Below are 23,321 nucleotides of genomic sequence, written 5' to 3' on the forward strand. Positions count from 1 at the left end.
AAAAAAAAAAAAACTTACAAGTGATATCCATTTTTTTTATTTTGAACATTGTAAATGTGAACTATTAACATATGAAAAATAGCTATGTGAAGATTTTTCAGAAATTCTCTCTTTGTGTCCCAAAGTAGTTTTTTTCCTTTTTATATAAACTATTATTTAACTGTCTAGTTTTACAGTTTGAGTTCTTTAGGCATGGGTTCTCCCCTGAGTCCGGCCAGCAGGTTGTTGGCTGCAAGAGCAGACATGGTGTTCCGTGTTGTATATGAAGCACTGGCAATGTGGGGAAGAATCACTGCAAAAACAACCATAAACACAGAATATCAGACCTGTCAAATACTTTAATGAAATCCATGCAGACATGAATGCTTACCGCAGTTTTTGAGTGAGAAAAGAGGATGGTTTGTGGGCAGTGGTTCAGGTGTGGTGACATCCAGCCCGGCTCCAGCGATCAGATCGGTGGACAGGGCTTTATACAGATCCTCCTGATTAACCACTCCACCTCTTTACAATAACAACACAATCAGAGTCATGCACGGAATAGAGCCACTATAGTATACACAAGTACTGTGGTTATGTTCATCTGAAGTTAATGCTATAAAGAGTCTATTTAAGAGTATCTATAAAGAGTATATTTTCTGCCGCATGATCAGTTAGGATTACAGAATTTCCTTTAACCCAAAAACACAAACCAATGCAAAATAAAAATGTACATTGTTCCCCAACATGCACATATGAGTTACACTTCAAGTGTCAAATGCTCAATTTCAAGTGGTATTTGCTGCAAAACAGCGCTACTTGTGAACGGTGTGATGCTCATTTTTTCATAAACCTTTAGCAAATATTGTTTTTCGCCTCTCAAATGTAATTTTCATTTCTTCTGCAAAAATACAATCTAATAATTCTTGTTATTGCACGATCAGAAACACCTGAAATTTGAACCAAAGTAACAAATATATCCCTGACCAAGCACTAGAATGTTATTTTTTATTGCATAACACTTCAATTAGTTATCATGAACTACAATAAACAAAATCTTTGCAGCATTTTATTCATTTAGGTTACTGTTAATGTGTCAAAATACCATTGTTCACTGGGAATCCATAATACATTAATGTTAATTATAATACAACTCGAAATGTATTCAAGATGTATAAAGAAGCAGTGTGATTTTTTTTAAATATTGTTTTTGTCAATAAAATTAAAATGAAATATTACAAGAAAACTTTGACTAGACTGAAACATCCTGAACTAAAATAAGTTTAAAATGTACTTGAATAAATGAAGGCATTAAAGCTAAATATTAATATTAATAAAAAATATATATATATATAAATTCTTCTAAAATGAGCATTTTTTAACAGACCCCTTTGTGTAGTTTCAGTAATTTAGCTGATTTGGTTTGGTTTATTTATTTATATAGCACTACTAAAGATCCCCAAGGGTTACCCACAGTACATAAAAGCAAAACACCATCACACACATACTGACCAAACTAACAATCACAAATAACCTCCTATATAATTTGATTCACATAAGCTGCGACCTCAAAGAGAGCTTTCAGCAGTTTCTAAAACATTGACAGAGATTTAGCAGATCTGATATGTAACGGTTCTTTTCATTGCCACTGAAGTGAAATAACTGAACATAAACTAAAGAAAACTTCAGAAGGCACTTATCTGAACTCTTCAGATAATACTAAACTAACACTGGGAGAGATTGGGTTTGTGTACCTGCTTGTGTTGATGAAGATGGCGTTTCTCTTCATCTTGGAGAAGAGATTCCAATTGCAGATCCCATGAGTCTCTGGAGTCAGAGCACAGCATACAGCCAGGAAATCAGACTGCTCGGCCAGCTCATCAAAAGAGACTAAAAACACACGCACGGGTCATTTGTAGTCTACCTTGCAATTCCAACTCTCATGTAAATTCTGTGAAGGTTCTGAGATCTTCCCACCATATTCTGCCTCTATCATATTTGCGAGCTCCACTCTCTGCGCCACATCTGTGTAGATGAATTTCTTCACCTTAAATGGCTTCAGACGCTCGGCGATAGCCACACCTACCCAGCACACACACACACACACACACCACACAACGTTAACTTAATGCAACATATAATAATCAACTTCTTGAGCTAATAGAGTCATAAAGACATCCTATTCTTTACCAATCCTCCCGAGTCCCAAGATGCCAACTGTGCTGTTTGCAAGTTCATGACCACAAAGCCATAAAGTTCTCCATGTTCCCCAGCCACCCCTAAACACAAGTATGAAACAGTATGGATCAGTACACGATTTGTTAGCAAATACATGAGTGTTCATAGGTATTTACGTTTTAGCCTCGTGTGTGGCCTCAGTGAGTCTTCTGGATGTAGCGAGTAACAAGGCAACAGTCAATTCAGCCACACAATCGGTCAGAACATCTGGAGTATATCCTACACGGATCCCCCTGGAAAACACACATGCCAAAATCGTCACACTTTAAGAAATTCAGATCTGAAGTTGACTCACACAACTGACCTTTTCTTGAGCTCGTCCAGAGAAAGATGATCAAAGCCCACTGACATAGTGCTGACGACTTTCAGATTTGGACCTGCATTATTGAGACACATTCAGTATGTCACTGCACCCCTCCTGATTTGTTTCAACCTGATCATGCATCGCAAGCTTACCTGCAGCTTCCAATAGTTGAATATCAATCTTCTCTGTGAGAACACATAGAATTCCATCACAACCTTTGACCTTTTTCAGCAGCTCCAGTCGCGGCACAGGTTCATCAGAGTCCCACATCTCAATCTGCACCCTGGGATTGTGTGGGTTGAATTAGTGAGAGAAAGATGTGTAAAAAAAAAAAACAGTTCAATTATTTACAGTAAATGTATTTGACTAAGGAAATCTCCATCCACTGAACTACTGAAAAGCAGAAGCCCATAAATATCATCAGGATGCATAGAGTTTTTGTTTTATTTGACCCCAAAAATGGCCTTTTTATTCACTAATATGTTTGTAAATCTGAATTGAAATGAGTCCGATATCCCAGATCACTAATGTTCAGAATGGGAATGCTCACAAGTTTTTTTTTAATTAATTTTGTTTCTTGCAGTATCTTCAGCTGAGCAGAGGTTCTAGTTGGAAGACGGTGAACAAATCTTCGGTTTAGAAAATATTTACCTTATTATGGTCTTGATTGGCTAAACTTGCCTGTGCCCATCTTACATGTTATTACTGTAAATATAATTCATTAAAACAGAAACTAGATATAGGCCTGTAACATTTTATCCAAGATGATTAAATCACCAGATATTAATTTGCGATATCTCTGCAAAATTTTGTCTGTCTATAGCAAGGCATGAAACACGAACTAAACCAAAATTTCAACTTTAACCCATAGCAAAGAAAAATTAGCTATTTAGCGAAATTCCTGACACAATTCCATTTTAACATCGTCAAAAACGTTAAATGTGACAGCACTACTTTGACAGAGACATTTAGGTAAGACTTTATTTTGTTTTATAAATTATGCATCATTAAATGTAAGTAACTCTAAACCAAACCCTAATTCTAACCATATAGTAGCTACATGTAGTTAATTAATATTACTGAGTAGGCTAGGCCTAAATGTCAACAAATCACAATACAGATACCATTACAAATTACAATAGGGTAGCTACCATCAATTTTCGAAATCTAAATAAAAAACTTTGGGACCATAACAAAGTTCACATAATAAAGTTACTTAGATAATACACTTAGGGTAAATAATAACCGTGGAACACATTTCATGAAACTAGTTGGTGACTCCTTCAACTTACTGTCCGGATTTGCGGAGAATGTCCACTCCGTCCGGCGGCACCTTGCGCGTCACATACACTTTCGGTAACGTGGACATTGCGCGGTGAAATCCGGTGACGGTACACGGGGCAATCCTCCGCAGTCTCCCGAGCGCTGTTCTACTGCACCACATCACCGAGCTGTATCAGTCATCGACGGGGTCTGTGAGAAACGATGACAGAAGCTGGAAGCGCCAGCGGGTTCTGTGTGTGGACAGTTTTGGGGGAGGACACGAATGGGTGGTCTGTCTCTCCTCGACACAGCCGAAGAGCAACTAGTCTGTGTAAGATACCTATGTTTTTTGTTTGTTTATTTGTTTCACATTCCAAAGTACCATAACTGATCACAACACACAGCGTATGTGTCTCAAGTTCTGACTCGATTTTGTTTCAATCAAACAGTATTGTATTGAAAAGCAATGCATATTGAAATACACAACATAATAGTTTATGAGTTTAAAACAGAATTCAAATGATCTAGATCATGGATATGAAACACTTTAGCAGACATTGATGTTCATCAAAAATAACAAGATGAAATAAACAAACAAACACAAATGTAGGACTTATGTGTCTTTTCCGTAGTATAGGATTATGATATTTGCAGGAGTAGCAGTTCAAAGCTCCTCCAATGTAACTATGAGTTAGAATGTGTGTGTGTGTGTGTGTGTGTGTGTGTGTGTGTGTGTGTGTGTGTGTGTGTGTGTGTGTGTGTGTGAGTGTTCATCTAAAGGTTTCTGGTCAATGTTTGATAGGTCTCAAACACACACTTTTTTTTGACTGAACCAAATGGTCTCATGAAACACCATGATGCCGAGGGTAAACTGAAGAACAGTACAATACACATGAAACAACAAGAAAACAGTGCAAAACCTTATGAGCAATACACTTTTGTCAATTATACAATTATAGAAGATTATAAATGTAGCCTATGTGGTGCTTGCAAAAAGATTGCAGCAATTTTTACAGAGGAGAAAGACGTCTACTGTTTTTTTAAAGGTTTATTTTGGTATACTTCATTCATCATATTAGGGGCCTGTACCATGAAGCTGGATTAGGTGGCTAGCCAGCTATGTTTCAGCTTAGTTTCCACCAACCCTGTGTTTTAGGTACTATGAAAGTAGCTCGGCTTTAATCGGTGTTCGTTGCCATGGTATCTTAAGCTGCACGGCTAACCTGCTCCGGGGCAGGTTATGTTCTGGATTCAAGATCTCAAACTGAAGGTGAACCAATCAGATGTGAGAGAAGTGACACATGTCTGACACAAAGTCACTCCAGTTTATCTTGCTCCAAATTAAAGGTCACTTATGCTTAAAAAAAAAATAAAAAATAGAATTCTGGCTTTAATGATAATAACTGAGTCATTTTATGATTTATATAATTATTGTGATTCATATTATTTATCTCTTACACGCAAGCAATTTTAGATGAACAGTTATTATAAATTATTTTAAATAAATATTAATGTGTACAGATCATGTAATATAAATAAGCTGTATCAAAAGATTGAACTATTTAAAAAAAAAAATCAAATATGACCTTACATGTTCAAGTCTCTATCACTATATATTTTCAAATGTATCAAGTTAACAAGTTCCACTTGTGACTACACTGATGGAGCAAGATCATTTATTTTATTAGTCCTCCTTAATTTTTCATATGACATTTAAATTTGACATATTCTTCAATCTCTTAACCTTTAGCAAAACGTTTAACCTTTAGTTTTGAATCTCGCTGGGTCTCTCGCGAGAAGTAAATCAAACTTGCTTTGTATTGCAAGGCTCATGATTGGCTGTTCGCCAGTGATGTCACACATTCATGTGCTTACGCTCCACAAGCTCAGGATCAAAGCCTGAATTGACAAAGAAAGTTGATGAACAGCATCATGGTACCAACAAAGCCGGATTGGAGTGGTTTGGTTTTGTCAACTCAAAACTAATCCTGTAACTCTGAATTCTCATAATACAGGCTACCGTATTCCTAGTCAGTAACTAGTTACATAAATAGATTACGTAATTTAATTACAAAATAAATATAACTCAGTTACAATTACTGATAAAAAAGCGTAATTAAATTACAGTTGCTTATGAAAATGTTAACAATTACAAAGGGGATTACATGTTCTTTTTTCTTCTTTCTTCCTTCTTCTTTTCTTTTTGATTTAATTGATTTTTTTTTTGATAAATTGCAGTGACTGCTCTAAAAGTTTCATGATTTTTTCGATAACTGTTTATTTCCTATTTGGGTTCAAAATAAAAATAAATAGTTAAATGTAATGTTACATTACTTTAATAAAGTAAATGAAATAGTTACACTACGTATTACATTTAAGGGTAACTTGTAAATAATCTGTAACCTATTACATTTCCGAAGTAATCTTCCCAACACTGTTCCCAGTATAGTACTTCATTCCCAAGAAAATGTCCTGTTGCTTTAACGGCCGAGTAATCCACTCCACGAGGTGGCGGTCGATAGTTTTCCATCACGAGCCCTCACTGCTCACGCGCAGCAGAAGAAGTGTGCTGCTCCCGTTCCTCGCGCACATTGACAGGTAGCTAATTCACATTCTCTCTCCTTACTACAGACTTCACATTAAACCTCATCTCACTGAAAACAAGCCACCACAGCCATAAATGCACATTAATCAGAGTCGAGCCTGCAGATATGGGTGATCAGTTTATAGTTAAACAGATAGTAGTCTAATTTAGTCAGCAGCTCAACTAGCCGGTGTGCTAATGATATACAGATATGAGTAAGCAATATGATAAATTAATGGTTTTATGACAACGTTCTCCGAGTAAATACGAGATGTTTTTGTGTTGATGTGATTCGGTTTGTGTTATAGTTTTTAATGTAAGATACTGTCGCCTATAAATAAATGGTATTACATGTAGGATGTGTGATTGCGTATCAGTGCTCTGATAAATTGCTTTTTTAATTCATAATGTGTGGATCATATGATAAGGATATGTGTATTTGACAGTGCATGCAACTGATAAGGCACTGTCAAGTCATTCAGGGCTCTAATGCTCATGAAAAACATTGACATTTAAAGGAAAATGAATGCAGTCTTAAAAGCTATGGTTTTTCAGTTGTGAATGTATATATATATAATTTTAATTTTTTCATGTTGTAGGACTACTGTAGATTATTTTGTCAGAAGGGTCTGACAAATATAATGCCTGACATACTGAGGAAGTTTACAGTTGTAAACTCAGATTTCTGGTCTCAATGCATCAGTTTGTGTTTCTTTGGTTTACTGTCATCAGCAGTGAATAGACGCTCTTGATCTCTCTGACAGGATCTTACAGAGGCACGCCTGAACACCCCCTCTCCCCCTCCCACTATGGCTGACTCCATGGACATAGACGACTCTCTTTACAGGTACACTGTAAATACTGAAGCTTAAATGCTTTGAGGCTTACCTTTCTGTCATGTACAGAATCTGATTAGTTAAGGATCAGTTGTAATCCACCGTTCCTGTGTTTGTGTGTGTGCAGTCGGCAGCGGTATGTGCTGGGGGACAGTGCTATGCAGCAGATGGCCCAGTCATCTGTGTTTCTCAGTGGAATGGGAGCTCTTGGAGTGGAAATTGGTACACCATTCCTTTTATCGCATTCCTATTTGTAATTCATTGTTTTACCATTCACCTGCTTTTACAACCTCTATAAATGGCTAATGGCTATACTGTAGAAAGTACAGGTGCATCTCAAAAGTTCTTTTTTTTTGTGTGTCATTTATTTCAAAAAGTGAAACTTTCATATACTCTAGATTCTTTAAATGTACATAAAACTTTTTTTTATTTTTTATTTGGTTGATTAGAGTTTATGGCTCTAGAATTAGAGCTCTAGATTAGAATATTTCCTTAAATCAAATAAAAAAGACGAAATACTTCAAAGGCACTCAGATAAAAAGCCTTTAATAAACTGGGCTTAAAGGGATAGTTCACCCAAAAATGATCATTAACAGGGCATCCAAGACGTAGGTGACTTTGTGTCTTCAGTTGAACACAAACAAAGATTCAACTCAAACAGTTGCAGTCTGTCAGTCATATAATTGAAGTGTATAAGAATCAAGGCTTTGAGGGTCAAAAAAACATACACAAAACCAAATTAAACATTGCAGTTTGTGACAATACATTAATGTATAAAGACACAAAATGATCGGTCTCTGCAAGAAACTGAACAGTATTTATATTGTTTTTTTTTTTATTTCTGATTCACCACAATGTCCAAATTCTCCTGAATGCATTCTCAACAGCTGGTGGGTGTTGTGTCTTCTTCTTGCTTCATGGCAGATCACTTATAAGTGCATTACCGCCACCTATCTCTCAAATGGACCATTGACCTCTATCTACAATCTCAGTTAGGAGTGTCAATGTTCCATTTGAGAGATAGATGGCGGTAATGCACTTATTAGTCTGCGTCTGCCGTATAGCGTTATACTGTAATGCCTCGCCATAGGATACTACAGATTTTTCACACAAATACCATATTAGTGTTCAGCCACTCTTAAACGAAAATTTCCTTTTTGTTTGACCTACATAAAAATATCAACACTCACATTCTATCCTATAGACTACATATGAGGAATTGCAATTGATAAAATACTTAATTGGATATATTTTCCCAGAAGACACATCTGTAAAAATATTATTTCTCATCATATTATCACACTGTAATTTTCCAATGTTCTAATTGGAATTTATTATACGCTTAATTTGTGTTGCTTCACGGCTGTAAGTTGTTGAAAAGAACACTTGATTATAATCATAAGAGCATTGTTGCACTTTTTTCACCTTACACAATAGTTATTTTCTATCTATTGATTTAACTTTCTCTGTGGCCCTGGTTAAAACTTTAGAGTCATAACCTCTCTGTCGAAATCTACTGGTCATGTCTGGTAATTGAATTGAATAATTGTTTCAGTCTTTGAAAATGGCCAGAATGAAAATGAGGTATGTTTTCAATCAGCCAGGGTGGATGAAAACTGTTAACTGTAATTAACTGTATTTCAATCAGTTGGTTTCCTCAAGATCGAAGTATGTAGCTCACCACTGGCCTCCTTAGTTATTTTCAGATCAAGAAAATTTGATTTTAGAAACCTGAATATTCAAGGCTCAATTTCCAATTTCTGTTTGTGCCATTAATATACTGGTGAAACTTGTGCAATTCTGATTCTGAACCAGACCAAATCATCAGGACATCATCACTGTATCTACAGCACATACAAATGTATAATTTCAGTACCATGTACATGGTCTACAGTCTCGATTGTGCCATTTTTTTTGTTGGGTGCTGTAATTCACACCACACCATCAAGTACTAATAAAAAATCTCTCATGTTGTGCAGCAAAAAACATTGTTCTGGCAGGAGTGAAGGTAAGATAAATATTTAAACATCATTTTCCTCTGTTTTTCTATATATATACATTTTTTAAGTAGATGTAACTTTTGATCAGTTTAACACAACATTTTTTTTTAAATAAAAATATGAATTTCAAATGATTCATTAGTTGTTTTGTTATATTTTGAACACTTAATGTATGTAGTATATTGTGAACTAATTTTTATCATTATAGGAGACTTGGAACATGCTGAATAATTACTGTTTAATTACAGTTGTTTTATGGCTGTGATATGAGATTTTGCACACGTTTGTTTGTAGGCTGTCACTCTTCATGACTGTAAGCGATGTGAAGTTTGGGATCTTGGCACCAACTTCTTCATCAGAGAGGAGGATGTGCAAAGCCAGAAGAAAAGGTGAACTGTGCTGAATTCATTCTCTTTTTTGATTGTTTTTTTCTTTTTCTTTTCCTAGAACAAAATTAAATAAATTGTGACTATGTACCTTAATATAAAATTCCCTTAGTCATATCCTCCCCCAATAATAAAGTTACGATCCTACATTTGTGTTTCTGTGCCCTTATCAAACTCGTTATTTCTGCAAAGATGTGCAATAATCACAATGATTTTCTTTTTGCATTAGGGTGGAGGCTGTCCATTCTCGAGTGGCTGAGTTAAACCCATATGTTCAGGTCAGTGTGTCCACTGACGTCCTGGATGACAGCACTGACCTCAGCTTCCTAAAGAGATATCAGGTTGGCCTCCGCTAACAACAGCACATATCTTTATATATATTTAAATTCATCTAACTTCATTCCAATCCGATTACTTTTATTATTTATCTTATTTTGTATGTTCATATCATACTTAATGCCTCTATTCTTGTACTTATCTCTTCAGTGTGTCGTGTTAACAGAAACGAAGCTGAGTTTACAGAAACGAATCAACCATTTCTGCCACTCTCAACAGCCTCCTATTAAGGTAAAGACATTCCTAGACATACTACATAGATATAACTCTCTGTTGGGATGCTTTAAAATACATTTTTGCTGCAGTTCATTGGCTGTGATTTGTTTGGGATCTGCTCGCGAGTATTCTGTGATTTCGGGGAGGCGTTTGAGGTGTCAGACCCTACGGGAGAAGAACCAAAAGAGCTCTTCATCCAAAGCATCAGTCAGGTAATGAGAGCGCTGAACTGTCAAACCTTCCTCATTTCTTTTGGCATTTGATGCTTTCTTGTCACATTCAGTCTTAGTGCTGAACTTGCTCAGTTCTGTGATTTGGGTTGTTTTTAAACTTCCTGTTTTTGGCAGGGGAATCCTGGTGTAGTGATGTGTATGGACAGCCGAACACATGGCCTCCAGACAGGGCAGAGTGTGTGTTTTAAAGAGATCAATGGCATGATTGAACTCAATGGCACCACTCACCAAGTTACAGGTATAAACACAAACTCTACAGTGATCGAGCACAGTGATGCTCTCTGCTCAGATATTTAACTCTGCTTGTGGATTTAGTTCTGTCTCCATACAGTTTTGCAATCGGTGATACCTCATCATTCAAGCCATTTGCTCACGGAGGAATTTTCCGCCTGGTCAAAACCCCCAAAACCTTCAACTTTGTATGTTAACACCACCTTCAGCTGGTCGGTTTATTATTGGTGGAGTATAATGATTTACTCTTTCCTCTATGGTCTGTGTAGGAGATGATGGAGCAGCAGTTATGTGACCCTCAACTCCTTACTCCAGACTTTAGTAAACCAGAGGTCAGAAAGACAGACTCTTTTATTGTTGAAGTACATTTATTATTATTGATCTGAGAATCAGTCACATTCGTTGCGTTTATCCAATCAGGTCCCTCTGCAGCTCCATACAATCATGCTAGCTTTGGATGCTTTCCTGGAACAGCATGCTAGACTCCCTAACGTCGGGTAATCTCATCTTCAACTTTTCATCTTTTAGGCAGTGTCTCAAGCCTAGCAAGCTGCTTAACCAATAGAATATAACTATTGAATAGGTTTGTCCTACATTAGGAATGGCATGAAGGTTTATTTCTATTAGTGATGCACCAACATGTCAACAACCAAAAGAGTTTCGGAAGGCCAGAATCATTGACAGGATGGAACAGTGCTTCTCCAGAAATATTTTGAATATTTTGTTTCGTACACACATCATGACTAAGTATTACGACCATATGAAAGCGTTTTTTTTTTTTTTTTTTTTGAGATCTGCTTTAGTTAAATTGTAATAATTGAAAACCATGTGTAATTATTTTAAATCATGAACCATATACGATTTAAGAACAATGTATAAACATTTTATCAAAAATTGAAGTTTTAGGTTTAGGGCCCTATCAAATCCATTTTCCCCAAAAAAATTCTGTTTTATTTTTCCCAAAATAAGGTTTAAAAATTAACATAACATGTCAAAAGCTTCCTATAAGTTAACATTAAATTTTATCTTGAAGTGTTTGTTGAGAAGACATTTGAGTTTCTATGTGTATTTCCGAAAATTGTTTGTATCAGGGATGTCCAAAAATGTGAATTTCAAATATTCTTCAAATAAAATTAAACAATCCACATTCCAATGCAAAAAAGCTGCATTTGAATTCTAGTTCTGCGTCAGCCTTCAGGCAGTGGTGCACGAAATGCGATGACGATGTAAGTTTCATTGCATTTTAATGCTTTTGTTAGCCTATCCAGTTGAACCAACTAGAGTAGGTGTTGCTACGTTGTTCATTCAATACATTGCGGAAAACGAGAGCATCAGTGTGAAGAAGATGTTGCTTACGTCAAAACTGAAAAGAAGCGGTTCACAGAGCGCATATTTATCACATTTTCTAGAGGGACATCTATCAACATTGCACTTGCATCTCGCACAAGAGAGTAGTATGTTTAGAAAGCCATGTAAAATTAATGTCAGTTCAAAAACATGTCTCAAAATTTAATGGCGGTTCATCCAACTGTATCTCATGTTTTTAAATGAAGAAAGCAGACTACTCTTTGTGATTGGTTTTTGGTCCTTTATATTAAACTATACATACACTGTACATACATGCATAGTCCTGGGTTTTTTTTCTAACTGTTTGAGCAACTTCGAAATTCGAATTTAGTTTTTCAGTGATTATAGAAACTAGATTTTATCAAATTAAACTTGTTTATCTGACAGATGGCTCAAACTGTTTATCACCTGTGAACACCCTGAACAGTTGAAATACCCAAATTTAATTACCAAAACTTTAGAAGTATTCGTTTTTGGCCAAAATATAAAATGTTTCATAAATGTTTCTCTTTCAGTAAAAAATTCATTATGTGCATCATTTGTTTCTATTTACACAGCATTGTGCAGAATGGTCTTGTCCGCTGTAAAGTTTTAACGGTTTAATGAATGGCTTCTCATAACTGTACTTTAAATATAAATGTCAAATATTGTGTCATTTCTCATTGAGTGTGGACAGCCAAATCATCTTTCATTTCTCTCTCTCTCTCTAATTGGGACTGACACAGATGATTCAAATTGTGATGGATTATTTTCCTCTGCTTTGTGTAGTTGTTTGCAAGATGCTGAGCTGCTCCTGAAGTTCACAGAGGAGATCAGCAGAACACTTAAAAACAAAGTCAGTTTTGTACAATCTTTCACGTAGTCACTTCCTGTTAAGCTCATCTTCAAACTTCCGTCTTTTAATTTAAATGTGTTTGTTATCAGGTTTGCATAAATGAGGAGCTGGTGAGGTGTGTGTCGCGCTGTGCGAGGGGATGTCTCTCTCCTCTAGCCGCAGCGGTGGGTGGTATCGCTAGTCAGGAGGTTTTAAAGGCTCTCACTGGAAAGTTTTCCCCTCTTCAACAGTGGGTAAGTCAAAGCCCAGTTGTTTTTTCTTTCCTGTATGTTACCATTCAAGGGTTTGGGGTCTATACAATTTTTAAATGTTAAATACTCACCAGTGCTATATTAAAAATAATATATTTTTAAAATGAATTTATTACATTTGGAAATATAAAGCCACATAGTCATTCTAATGTGCTCTGGTGCCTAAGAAACATTTCATTTTATAGATGCCTAATGTTTTTTGTGAAAACCATGATACAGGATTCTTTAATAAATAGAAAGTTTAAAATAGAAGCAATTATTTATTTTATTTAAAATAGTAACAATTTAAAAGTATTTCCTGTCACTAGTGATTAGTTTAAAGCAAGTTTTAAATGCTTTCAGAAAACTGAATTTATTGACCCCAAACTTTTGAATGTTAGTGTGTGTATGACATTGATATAAAGGGATGCTATTTATTCTTTGTTAAATGTGTTTATACAGTTTTATCTCGACGCGACAGAGGTGGTTCAGCCCCTTCAGTGTCTTCCTGCTGAAGAATTTGCCCCAAGGTGAGCTTGACGCCAAGTACTGAGCTCCACAATCTTGTTTTGTTAGTTCATATGTTACTACAGCTGTCATTTATTGTTGTAGGATGTTGTTATTTCTGTAAATCAGTGGTTCTCACCCAGGATGTCTCAGCAAACTTCCAAGAGTGCCTCAAAATTACTCTAATTAGCTCTAGAGAGCTCAGCACTGCGGATCATCATTTCAGATCATCATTTCTTATTATTAATTTTGACTAAACTCAGCAACTCTGTTTCTTTCTCCAATAAATAAGTTTCAGCTGGAAATATGCATTGGCCTTATTTTAAAAGTGCCATTTCTAGACCTGGCAAAGTAATATATGACCTTATATGTGATCTTATAATGACTATACAGTTTTCTTAAAAATTCAACATTTTGTGAGATTCTAAGAATTGTGAGAAAAAAGTATTTAAAAGAAGTCATCAAGTATTTACCTACAAATATGTTTGTGGCCTTCTGGTCAAAAAAGAGTTGAGGATCACTGCTTTTCTAATGTTTATTTGGATGTGTGTTTGTAGGGGTGACCGGTACGATGCGTTGAGGGCTTGCATAGGAGAGTCAATGTGTTTGAAACTGCACAAGTTTCGGGTTTTTATGGTGAGTCAAAAGTATAGTTGATACAGTAGAACATGAAACGAAATGTCATTTTAAAAGTTAGTATCATACATCAAAACTTGAATCAGATCAAATGTGTGATTGAAAATATAGTATATATGTATTTGCGCTGATTCTTAATATGTGAATGTAGGTGGGCTGTGGTGCTATTGGCTGTGAGATGCTAAAGAATTTGGCACTAATGGGTGTCGGATTGAGCAGATACTCAGGAGAGGTGGGGGATAATAAATCACGACAGAACTTCTTTTTTTTATTTTATTTTTTTAATCCTCACTGCTCCAATTCTTAAAATCCTGTTTTTATTTTTGTTTTTAGACATGCATTACTGATCCAGATTTGATTGAGAAATCCAACCTCAATAGACAGTTTCTTTTCAGACCTCAGCATATACAGGTATATTTTTTTTATTTGATAGTTCTTCACTCTTTTTCATTCATGAAATACTAATCTCATGAGTTGGATTTTCACTTTTTCTCTGTTTTAATCTCTCTGTAGAGGCCAAAGAGCACTACAGCTGCAGCAGCTACATTAGAAATAAACCCAGAGATGCAAATAGATGCTCATCTGAATAAAGTGTGTCCTGCTACAGAGGATGTGTATAGTGATGCTTTCTTCTCCCATCTTAACCTGGTGGTCACCGCACTGGACAACGTGGAGGCACGGAGATATGTGGATAGGTAATTCATGACTAAATAACTGCTTTTCAGTGTATGACATGTGGGCTTCAATTCTTGAGTGGTTGTTTTGTGATCTTGCAGTCGGAGTGTATCCAATCAGAAAGCTCTGTTAGACTCTGGAACCATGGGTACAAAAGGACACACCGAGATCATCATCCCTTACCTCACCGAGTCCTACAACAGCCATGTGAGTGTGTATGTTTCTGTGCATGTGTGTGTATATAGGCTGTGTACCAGTTTACACATCTATTGTCTATGTGTTTTTTCTCATCTGTGATTGTGTTTCTTAGAGAGACCCACCGGAGGAGGAGATTCCGTTTTGCACTCTAAAATCTTTTCCTGCTGTTATTGAACACACCATACAGTGGGCCAGAGACAAGGTTGGTATTTTATTTATCACTGTACCCATTACTACTGTCAGTACCATCATATTTATTTTGTAGAATAGTTTTTATTTGATTATCACTCAAATGAGAAGTGACAATAGATAAAATATTTAATCTATGAGGCAACAGTGTGATATTTTGAAGATAAATGTAACTTTATTATAATATTTCACGTATTTTGCAAGTAGCTTTTATTCCACGGATTTACCAAACCGGATAGCATTTTGATTTAGAAGTCACCTGTTTCTGTGTAAGTTTGCAGCTATTTTGAATTTGATTGACTGCTCGCTTCCTTGAAGTGTTTTTCCAACTTTTTCTCCAAAAAGCTCAAAAATGACATTACCATCACACACAATATAGAAAATAATACACCATCACAAATACCAAATATCCACTTAAATGCTAATCAGAGACATGATCGGATCTTTATTTTAGAACATATGATGCATTTTTTATCTAGACAAGTATTAGTCAGAAGTAGCCCTGATTTAAGAATCAACCCTCATTTGTCAATCTTTTACACTCTGGATGTTTTGCATTCTGGATTTTGAAATCCTTAGTTTCTGTGTGTGTTTGCTCAGGTGATATATAGATTATATTTAACAAATATAAAAAATGGATGCTCTGTGTTTGCATCTTTTCCTTGAATTTCCTATGTTTAGTCAACTTTTACCACAATCAGCCAAGTTGTGAATTTTATGACCACTTAAATTCCTTTTATTGAACCGTTTTTTTGTTTGTTCAGACTGCACATCTAAAAAGGATGCCACTCAGAATTAGTTTTAAAGGGACAGTTCACCCAAAAATAAAAATTTGATGTTTATTTGCTTAACCCAAGGGCATCCAAGATGCAGGTGACTTTTATTTCTTAAGTTGAACACAAACCAAGAGTTTTACAGTTTTACAGTTTGGACATTGTGTGAATCAGAGGCAAAAACAATATATATATATATATATATATATATATATATATATATATATATATATATATAAATACCGTTCAGTTTATTGCACAGAAGGATGGTTTTGTGTCTTTACACATCAGTGTATTATCATGAGCCACAGAGTTTAATTTTGGTTTTGTTTGTGTATGCTTTTTTTATTTTTTATTGTGTGTATTAGCTGTTATTCCCATTCACTTCCATTATATGACTGACAGACTGCAACAGTTTGTGTTAAAAATCTTGGTTTGTGTTCTACTGAAGAAACAAAACCACCTACATCTTGGATGCCCTGGGGGTAAGCAGATAAACATCACATTTGAATTTTTGGGTGAACTATCCCTTTAATAATGAAAAAAGGCCAGAAATTACCAAGTTTGTGGTTTGATTGTCTCTAGTGCTTCGAGATGTTGTAAGTGTTCTGTTTAGTGATCTTGTTTTTGTTTTGTGTAGTTTGAGAGTGCTTTCTCCCACAAACCCTCTATGTACAACATGTTCTGGCAGAGTCATTCATCAGCTCAGGATGTGTTACAGGTAAAGACATATTACCACATGCTTATCTAAACTCTGATGGACCCATGTTTGGTGTTCACCGAGCCTGGTTAGGGATCTGATTTCAATGCTTGTGTGTGCAGAGGATGATGGCTGGGGAGAGTATGGAAGGATCGTTTCAGGTCATTAAGTTGCTGAGTCGGAGACCCACTCATCTGGATGACTGTCTAGCTCTCGCTCGACTCAAGTTTGACAAGTACTTCAAAAGAAAGGTACTGGAAGGGTTGTGCGTAAATCTTTAGTAATTATATAGCAATTGTCCTGTATTAATTACCACTATAATTCAAACCCGTTAAGAGTATTTATAGAATAGTAATAATATTTTTCAATGATTTATAATATACTCAGGGGTGTTTACTATTATTTTTATTTAAAAATAAATAAATAAATGAAGTGCAATAATATTATAACTATTATTAAATCATTTTTATAGTTATATTTAATGGGTCACTAATACATTCCCCATTAAAATAAAGCATTCTTTAAAAAAAAAAAAAAAATTTTTTAAAGTGTGACATTTTTATTTCAACATTTCAGGCATTACAACTACTGCACTCATTTCCACTGGACACACGGCTAAAAGACGGCAGTAAGTCACGCGCTTGACTCCCTCATGCAGAGATGATGTATTAAAAGCCAACAGTCTCGTCTTTGCCCCGCTGAAGTGTTTTTCCTCTGTTTTCAGGCCTGTTCTGGCAGTCTCCCAAACGGCCGCCTTCTCCCATAGAGTTTGACCTCAGTGACCCACTGTGAGTATCTGAAAAAATATTCTGTCGGTAGAATGTGCAAAGAGATATTCAGGCAAAGAAATATAAAAATGTCATATTTTTCCTCCATCAGGCATTTCAGTTTCGTTGTCAGCGCAGCTCGCCTTTTCGCTGACATTTACAATATCTCATATTCAGAAGAGGTAAAAATAATATTTAACACACAAATCTGGGTCTTATTTTCTAATTTTTTTTTTTTTTTTTTACCTAAATACAATTCTTTTTTTCTTTTTTTTTGGTGATGCTGAATAATTCTTAGAAACTTACCTACGAGGCTGTTTCAAGTGTTTTAGCTGAATTGAAGGTTCCTGAGTACAGACCAGCTGAAAAGGTATCTGTTCTTTCCCTGCTTACGATATGTATTCAGTATTTCATTGGCAACCAATGAAAATGTAACTGAATTAACTATAAATTTAACAAAACATAATTTCGAGTTGTTTGTGAAATGTGTATCCGTACCGTTGTTTTTCGTCATGCCAATTCTTTTCGCATAACTATACATAATAGAGGGTTGATGAGAACGTAAATGTAAAATAAAAATAATTGTAGAAAAAGAAACCATGTTATGAAATAATATTGAAATAATAATTTTAGATCTTTGGGGGTATTTTGAGGGAAAATCTTAGGTTTTTTGGCTGACAAAAACAGTGACAAATAGAATTGCAGTATTATTGTATCGTGACCAGAATATTGATTTCAAATCTTACCACTAGGATTCCTGTCCTTTAGAGCCAAAGACACCATTAGATGCATTGTTCATAGATTAAAAAAATGAGCCATACACTTAGTGGTGCTGAAATTGCAGACTTTTCTTTAAAGAAAGGAAAGATTACTAAGTGTTTGTTTGTGTATTAGCATATAGAGACCGATGAGACTGTTAAGAAGCCTGATCAGTTGAAAATGACAGTGAGCAGTGAAGAGGAGAGAGAAGCAATCTCACAGCTACAGGAGGCCATCAACTCTAACTTTGTAACACCAGGTGTGATGATCCACATCCACTCATATAGAACACATAACAGCTGTATGAGCTCAACTACAGTATTGTTCAAAATAATAGCAGTACAATGTGACTAACCAGAATAATCAAGGTTTTTCGTATATTTTTTTATTGCTACGTGGCAAACAAGTTACCAGTAGGTTCAGTAGATTCTCAGAAAACAAATGAGACCCAGCATTCATGATATGCACGCTCTTAAGGCTGTGCAATTGGGCAATTAGTTGAATTAGTTGAAAGGGGTGTGTTCAAAAAAATAGCAGTGTGGCATTCAATCACTGAGGTCATCAATTTTGTGAAGAAACAGGTGTGAATCAGGTGGCCCCTATTTAAGGATGAAGCCAACACTTGTTGAACATGCATTTGAAAGCTGAGGAAAATGGGTCGTTCAAGACATTGTTCAGAAGAACAGCGTACTTTGATTAAAAAGTTGATTAGAGAGGGGAAAACCTATAAAGAGGTGCAAAAAATGATAGGCTGTTCAGCTAAAATGATCTCCAATGCCTTAAAATGGAGAGCAAAACCAGAGAGACGTGGAAGAAAATGGAAGACAACCATCAAAATGGATAGAAGAATAACCAGAATGGCAAAGGCTCAGCCAATGATCACCTCCAGGATGATCAAATACAGTCTGGAGTTACCTGTAAGTACTGTGACAGTTAGAAGACGTCTGTGTGAAGCTAATCTATTTTCAAGAATCCCCCGCAAAGTCCCTCTGTTAAAAAAAAGGCATGTGCAGAAGAGGTTACAATTTGCCAAAGAACACATCAACTGGCCTAAAGAGAAATGGAGGAACATTTTGTGGACTGATGAGAGTAAAATTGTTCTTTTTGGGTCCAAGGGCCACAGGCAGTTTGTGAGACGACCCCCAAACTCTGAATTCAAGCCACAGTACACAGTGAAGACAGTGAAGCATGGAGGTGCAAGCATCATGATATGGGCATGTTTCTCCTACTATGGTGTTGGGCCTATTTATCGCATACCAGGGATCATGGATCAGTTTGCATATGTTAAAAAACTTGAAGAGGTCATGTTGCCCTATGCTGAAGAGGACATGCCCTTGAAATGGTTGTTTCAACAAGACAATGACCCAAAACACACTAGTAAACGGGCAAAGTCTTGGTTCCAAACCAACAAAATTAATGTTATGGAGTGGCCAGCCCAATCTCCAGACCTTAATCCAATTGAGAACTTGTGGGGTGATATCAAAAATGCTGTTTCTGAAGCAAAACCAAGAAATGTGAATGAATTGTGGAATGTTGTTAAAGAATCATGGAGTGGAATAACAGCTGAGAGGTGCCACAAGTTGTTTGACTCCATGCCACACAGATGTCAAGCAGTTTTAAAAAACTGTGGTCATACAACTAAATATTAGTTTAGTGATTCACAGGATTGCTAAATCCCAGAAAAAAAAATGTTTGTACAAAATAGTTTTGAGTTTGTACAGTCAAAGGTAGACACTGCTATTTTTTTGAACACACCCCTTTCAACTAATTGCCCAATTGCACAGCCTTAAGAGCGTGCATATCATGAATGCTGGGTCTTGTTTGTTTTCTGACAATCTACTGAACCTACTGGTAACTTGTTTGCCACGTAGCAATAAAAAATATACTAAAAACCTTGATTATTCTGGTTAGTCACATTGTACTGCTATTATTTTGAACAATACTGTATGTCTAACCTTTTTCATACACTTTATTTTCCTCTGTCTGTTTCTTTTGTATTTAGAGAGGCTACACATGACTCCACTTTTCTTTGAAAAGGATGATGACACAAACGGACACATGGATTTCGTAGCATCGGCGTCAGCTCTGCGAGCTCAAATGTACGCCATTGAGGCCGCAGACAGACTGCAAACCAAACGAATTGCGGGTAAAATCATCCCTGCCATCGCCACATCTACAGCTGCTGTTGCAGGACTGGTGAGAGAAACAATCCTGTTCAGAGAAATCCTTTTCTATGGCAATTCCTATTGTTTTCAGTCCATCGCATTGGTTTTTATTTTATTATATTTTCTTTAGGTGTCATTGGAGTTGATTAAAGTGGCTGGTGGTTATGGATTTGAGTTATTTAAAAACTGTTTCTTCAACCTGGCCATTCCAGTCATGGTGCTCACAGAAACAGCTCAGGTCAAGAGAACCCAGATCAGGTAACGGCAACACTCGTGCACCAATTGGCACTAGTAAGAATGAAAAATATTGTGTTTCTTGTCTTGGAATAATTTGGTCCTTTTGTTTTGACCAGAGATGACATCTCCTTTTCTATCTGGGATCGCTGGACCATCTTTGGTCGCGAGGACTTCACCTTGTCTGATTTCATGAGCGCAGTAAAGGTGTGTAGCATTTGAGCTTGCAGATCAGTGATGTGAGGTGTGCTTTAGCCATCAGAGACCAACTGCACTAAAGAAAAACACAGATATTGATTAAAACAGCTGCTTATTCTCTGAATGTATTATAGCAGCAAGTTTGGAAGAGAAATGTAAAAAAAAAATTGAATCAAGCAAATTTAGGTGTCGGCAAAACTCTTTTAAACTGATAATATTAAGAAATTTTACTTGAGCACCAAATCAGCATTGATTGGTTTCTGAAGGATCATGTGACACAAGACTAGAGTAGTGACTGCTTCAGAATTTTCATCTCAGGAAAGTTTTAAAATGGTTAAAATAGAATTTTAGAAATTTTTTTGTTCTGTGTTTTTGCCTTTTAATTTGTTTTAAACATTTAACCCTTACCAGTCTCAAAATTCTGAATGGTAATGTACCTGAACATGATTATTATCATTTATTTATTTTTAAACCAGTGGCCTTCCTAAAAACAAGTTTAAGATATGTTAAAAATATTTTAGCATTAGTTGAGAATGACTGAATTGTCCCACATTACATGGTAATTAGCTTTATGCTCAATTTCAGGAGGAGTATGGAATTGAGCCCACGATGGTTGTTCACGGAGTGAAAATGCTGTATGTGCCGGTTATGCCAGGTCATAACAAGAGACTCAAGCTGACGTAAGGCCCAGCAGTAAAGTGACCCGATCTTTAAAGCTGTGTCATTCCTCTGTGATCCAACATGATTGCAAAAATAATAACATGCTTTAGCTTTAATATAAAATGGCCTTTTTGGTTCTCTTATGCATTTCCATGACTGTACCCTTTTTCTCTTCTTACAGAATGCATAAACTGATTAAACCCTCAGCAGGCAGAAAGTATGTTGATCTTACCGTATCATTTGCCCCAGAGGTGGATGGCGACGAAGACCTGCCCGGTCCCCCAGTGCGCTATTACTTCAGTCGAGACAGCAAGAGCGGAGAGAAGGCCTGATGCACACACTCACTCTCTCCCTCCCCTTTCTTGCCCTGTGGACCACAAGTCGAGTAGCACTTGATTTGACTCATTGTACATAGTGAATTTTTGTTTTCTACCGGTTTATTATTTTATTGCCCAGCAATGTCTGTGCAGATGCCTTAAGATAATTATATTGTGCTTCAATGTGACTATAATAATGATTATAATATTAATACTCCAAGTAAAACAAAAAGAAAGTGTTTACATGACTTCCCCAGGGCTTATTATTGTATGTTAGTCTCCTAAACTGGGAGAGGACTAGGTAAAAGTCAAAAGAGGGCTTGTAAGAGATGAACATTGCTCACGAATCAGCAGTAATTTATTTGCACACGTTTTGGAAGGATATTGCAGAAAAGTTGTCACTGTAAGCAACACAAACGCCAAAGATTTTGCATCTGGTTTAAAATGTTTATCATCTGCATTCAGCGAGCCGTCACATTTCTCTGAATGTGGCTGTCAGGTCCTTTACGATCTTAGGTTTCATTGAAGAAAATTGCATTTTAAAATGGCAGTTCAAAATGCATTCTTGCTAGTGACACTAGGGGGCACTATAGTTAACAGTATCCTTCTACCCATCTGCTACTATTAACTGCTTGATCCATGCTGAGATCCATGAGTGAAGAGGCTTAAAGGATGAGACAGTGATATAGGCATCATCCCATACGTGAAGGTATATTCATATCACTGAGTCTAACCTGCATGCTGACATCAAAACCAGGATTTTCACAAGTTCCTTGCTGCATTTGCAGTCTTGCTGATGTCATTGACTCATCCTAAAGTGGCCTTTAGGCAACAGGCTGTTGGTAAGCACATATTTGATTAGCAGTAGTGATCAGAAGTTACATACACACACAACCTTATGTAATACTAAGCTTTGTGCTTACAGTGGACGTGTTGGAATGCACACTGAGCCGGAAAAACACAGAAAAGGTTTCTAGTTTGATCCCTTTAAAATGGCAACGATTCCCTCTCATGATGTCAAGCATTTACAGTTTATAGGAAAATTATATCTGATGATATCTAAAGGAGCTAAACCAGTGATTGGAAAATATGATGTCGTTGTGACTACAGTATTCAACAGAAATCCTAATAAAAACTTAAGTTAGAATTCATTTACCTTTTTTTCCTCTCCTTGTTCCAACAAGAAGGCAGTTTGTTGTAGTGTGCGGAAAGTGTATAACTCTGACATATAATATATACACCACTGTTCGAACATTTGGGGGTAGTGAGGTTTATTTGGAAATAAATTAATAGTTTTATTCAGCAAAGATGTGTTAAATCAACAGCAAAAACATTTATAATGTTACAAAATATTTCAATTAAAATTAAGTTTCAATTCATCAGAGAATCCTGGGGAGAATGGTAATGTATATTTAATTTAATTAATGCTGATATGCTCTTTTTTTATTGTTATGTTTCATATTGTGAATAAGTTATATAACCCTGTGACTGGAAGTTTGGATCTATAAAAGTGTTTGATTCGTGGCAC

The 23,321-nt window shown here is 36.1% G+C and overlaps 2 protein-coding genes across 3 annotated transcripts; one reads left to right on the forward strand and one right to left on the reverse strand.

Annotated features, from left to right (window-relative positions):
• Nucleotides 1-21: 21 nt before the first annotated feature.
• LOC113044217 (glyoxylate reductase/hydroxypyruvate reductase-like) lies at nucleotides 22-4,034 on the reverse strand. The gene is made up of 9 exons (XM_026203986.1): nucleotides 3,811-4,034; nucleotides 2,671-2,801; nucleotides 2,519-2,591; nucleotides 2,331-2,447; nucleotides 2,167-2,255; nucleotides 1,954-2,058; nucleotides 1,731-1,866; nucleotides 371-501; nucleotides 22-292 (listed from the first exon to the last, which is right to left on the reverse strand). Exons 1-9 carry the CDS (start codon nucleotides 3,960-3,962, stop codon nucleotides 171-173), a joined length of 1,056 nt encoding a protein of 351 aa, XP_026059771.1. The 5' UTR covers nucleotides 3,963-4,034; the 3' UTR covers nucleotides 22-170.
• Nucleotides 4,001-23,040, forward strand: LOC113044214 (ubiquitin-like modifier-activating enzyme 6). Of its 2 annotated transcripts, none has more exons than XM_026203976.1 (33): nucleotides 4,001-4,112; nucleotides 7,130-7,212; nucleotides 7,329-7,423; nucleotides 9,181-9,209; nucleotides 9,496-9,590; nucleotides 9,817-9,928; nucleotides 10,074-10,154; nucleotides 10,229-10,351; nucleotides 10,487-10,610; nucleotides 10,688-10,791; nucleotides 10,873-10,935; nucleotides 11,024-11,100; nucleotides 12,719-12,785; nucleotides 12,875-13,018; nucleotides 13,478-13,545; nucleotides 14,080-14,158; nucleotides 14,310-14,390; nucleotides 14,492-14,569; nucleotides 14,672-14,853; nucleotides 14,935-15,040; nucleotides 15,144-15,233; nucleotides 16,634-16,714; nucleotides 16,816-16,944; nucleotides 17,270-17,321; nucleotides 17,418-17,481; nucleotides 17,573-17,642; nucleotides 17,759-17,830; nucleotides 18,355-18,478; nucleotides 20,222-20,415; nucleotides 20,515-20,642; nucleotides 20,738-20,825; nucleotides 21,402-21,496; nucleotides 21,658-23,040. In XM_026203976.1, the coding sequence occupies exons 1-33, from the start codon at nucleotides 4,065-4,067 to the stop codon at nucleotides 21,806-21,808; spliced, it is 3,177 nt and encodes a 1,058-aa protein (XP_026059761.1). In that variant the 5' UTR covers nucleotides 4,001-4,064; the 3' UTR covers nucleotides 21,809-23,040. The 2 variants fall into 2 exon arrangements, with proteins under 2 accessions (XP_026059761.1, XP_026059762.1); XM_026203977.1 differs by lacking the exon at nucleotides 4,001-4,112 and adding an exon at nucleotides 6,295-6,379.
• The last annotated feature ends 281 nt before the right edge of the window (nucleotides 23,041-23,321 follow it).

The sequence above is a fragment of the Carassius auratus genome, chromosome 26 (assembly GCF_003368295.1).
Source record: "Carassius auratus strain Wakin chromosome 26, ASM336829v1, whole genome shotgun sequence".
NCBI lineage: Eukaryota > Metazoa > Chordata > Actinopteri > Cypriniformes > Cyprinidae > Carassius > Carassius auratus.

Bases quoted from the DNA above. Each gene is read 5' to 3' on its own strand.
- LOC113044217 (XM_026203986.1), bottom strand. From the start codon at position 3,962: ATGTGGTGCAGTAGAACAGCGCTCGGGAGACTGCGGAGGATTGCCCCG. The intron at 2,448-2,518 runs GTCAGTTGTGTG...TGTGTTTTCCAG, and splicing joins CTGGACGAGCTCAAGAAAAG to GGGGATCCGTGTAGGATATA. The intron at 2,256-2,330 runs GTAAATACCTAT...ACTTGTGTTTAG, and splicing joins GCCACACACGAGGCTAAAAC to GGGTGGCTGGGGAACATGGA.
- LOC113044214 (XM_026203976.1), top strand. From the start codon at position 4,065: ATGGGTGGTCTGTCTCTCCTCGACACAGCCGAAGAGCAACTAGTCTGT. The intron at 15,234-16,633 runs GTTGGTATTTTA...TGTTTTGTGTAG, and splicing joins TACAGTGGGCCAGAGACAAG to TTTGAGAGTGCTTTCTCCCA. The intron at 17,643-17,758 runs GTAAAAATAATA...AATAATTCTTAG, and splicing joins ATATCTCATATTCAGAAGAG to AAACTTACCTACGAGGCTGT.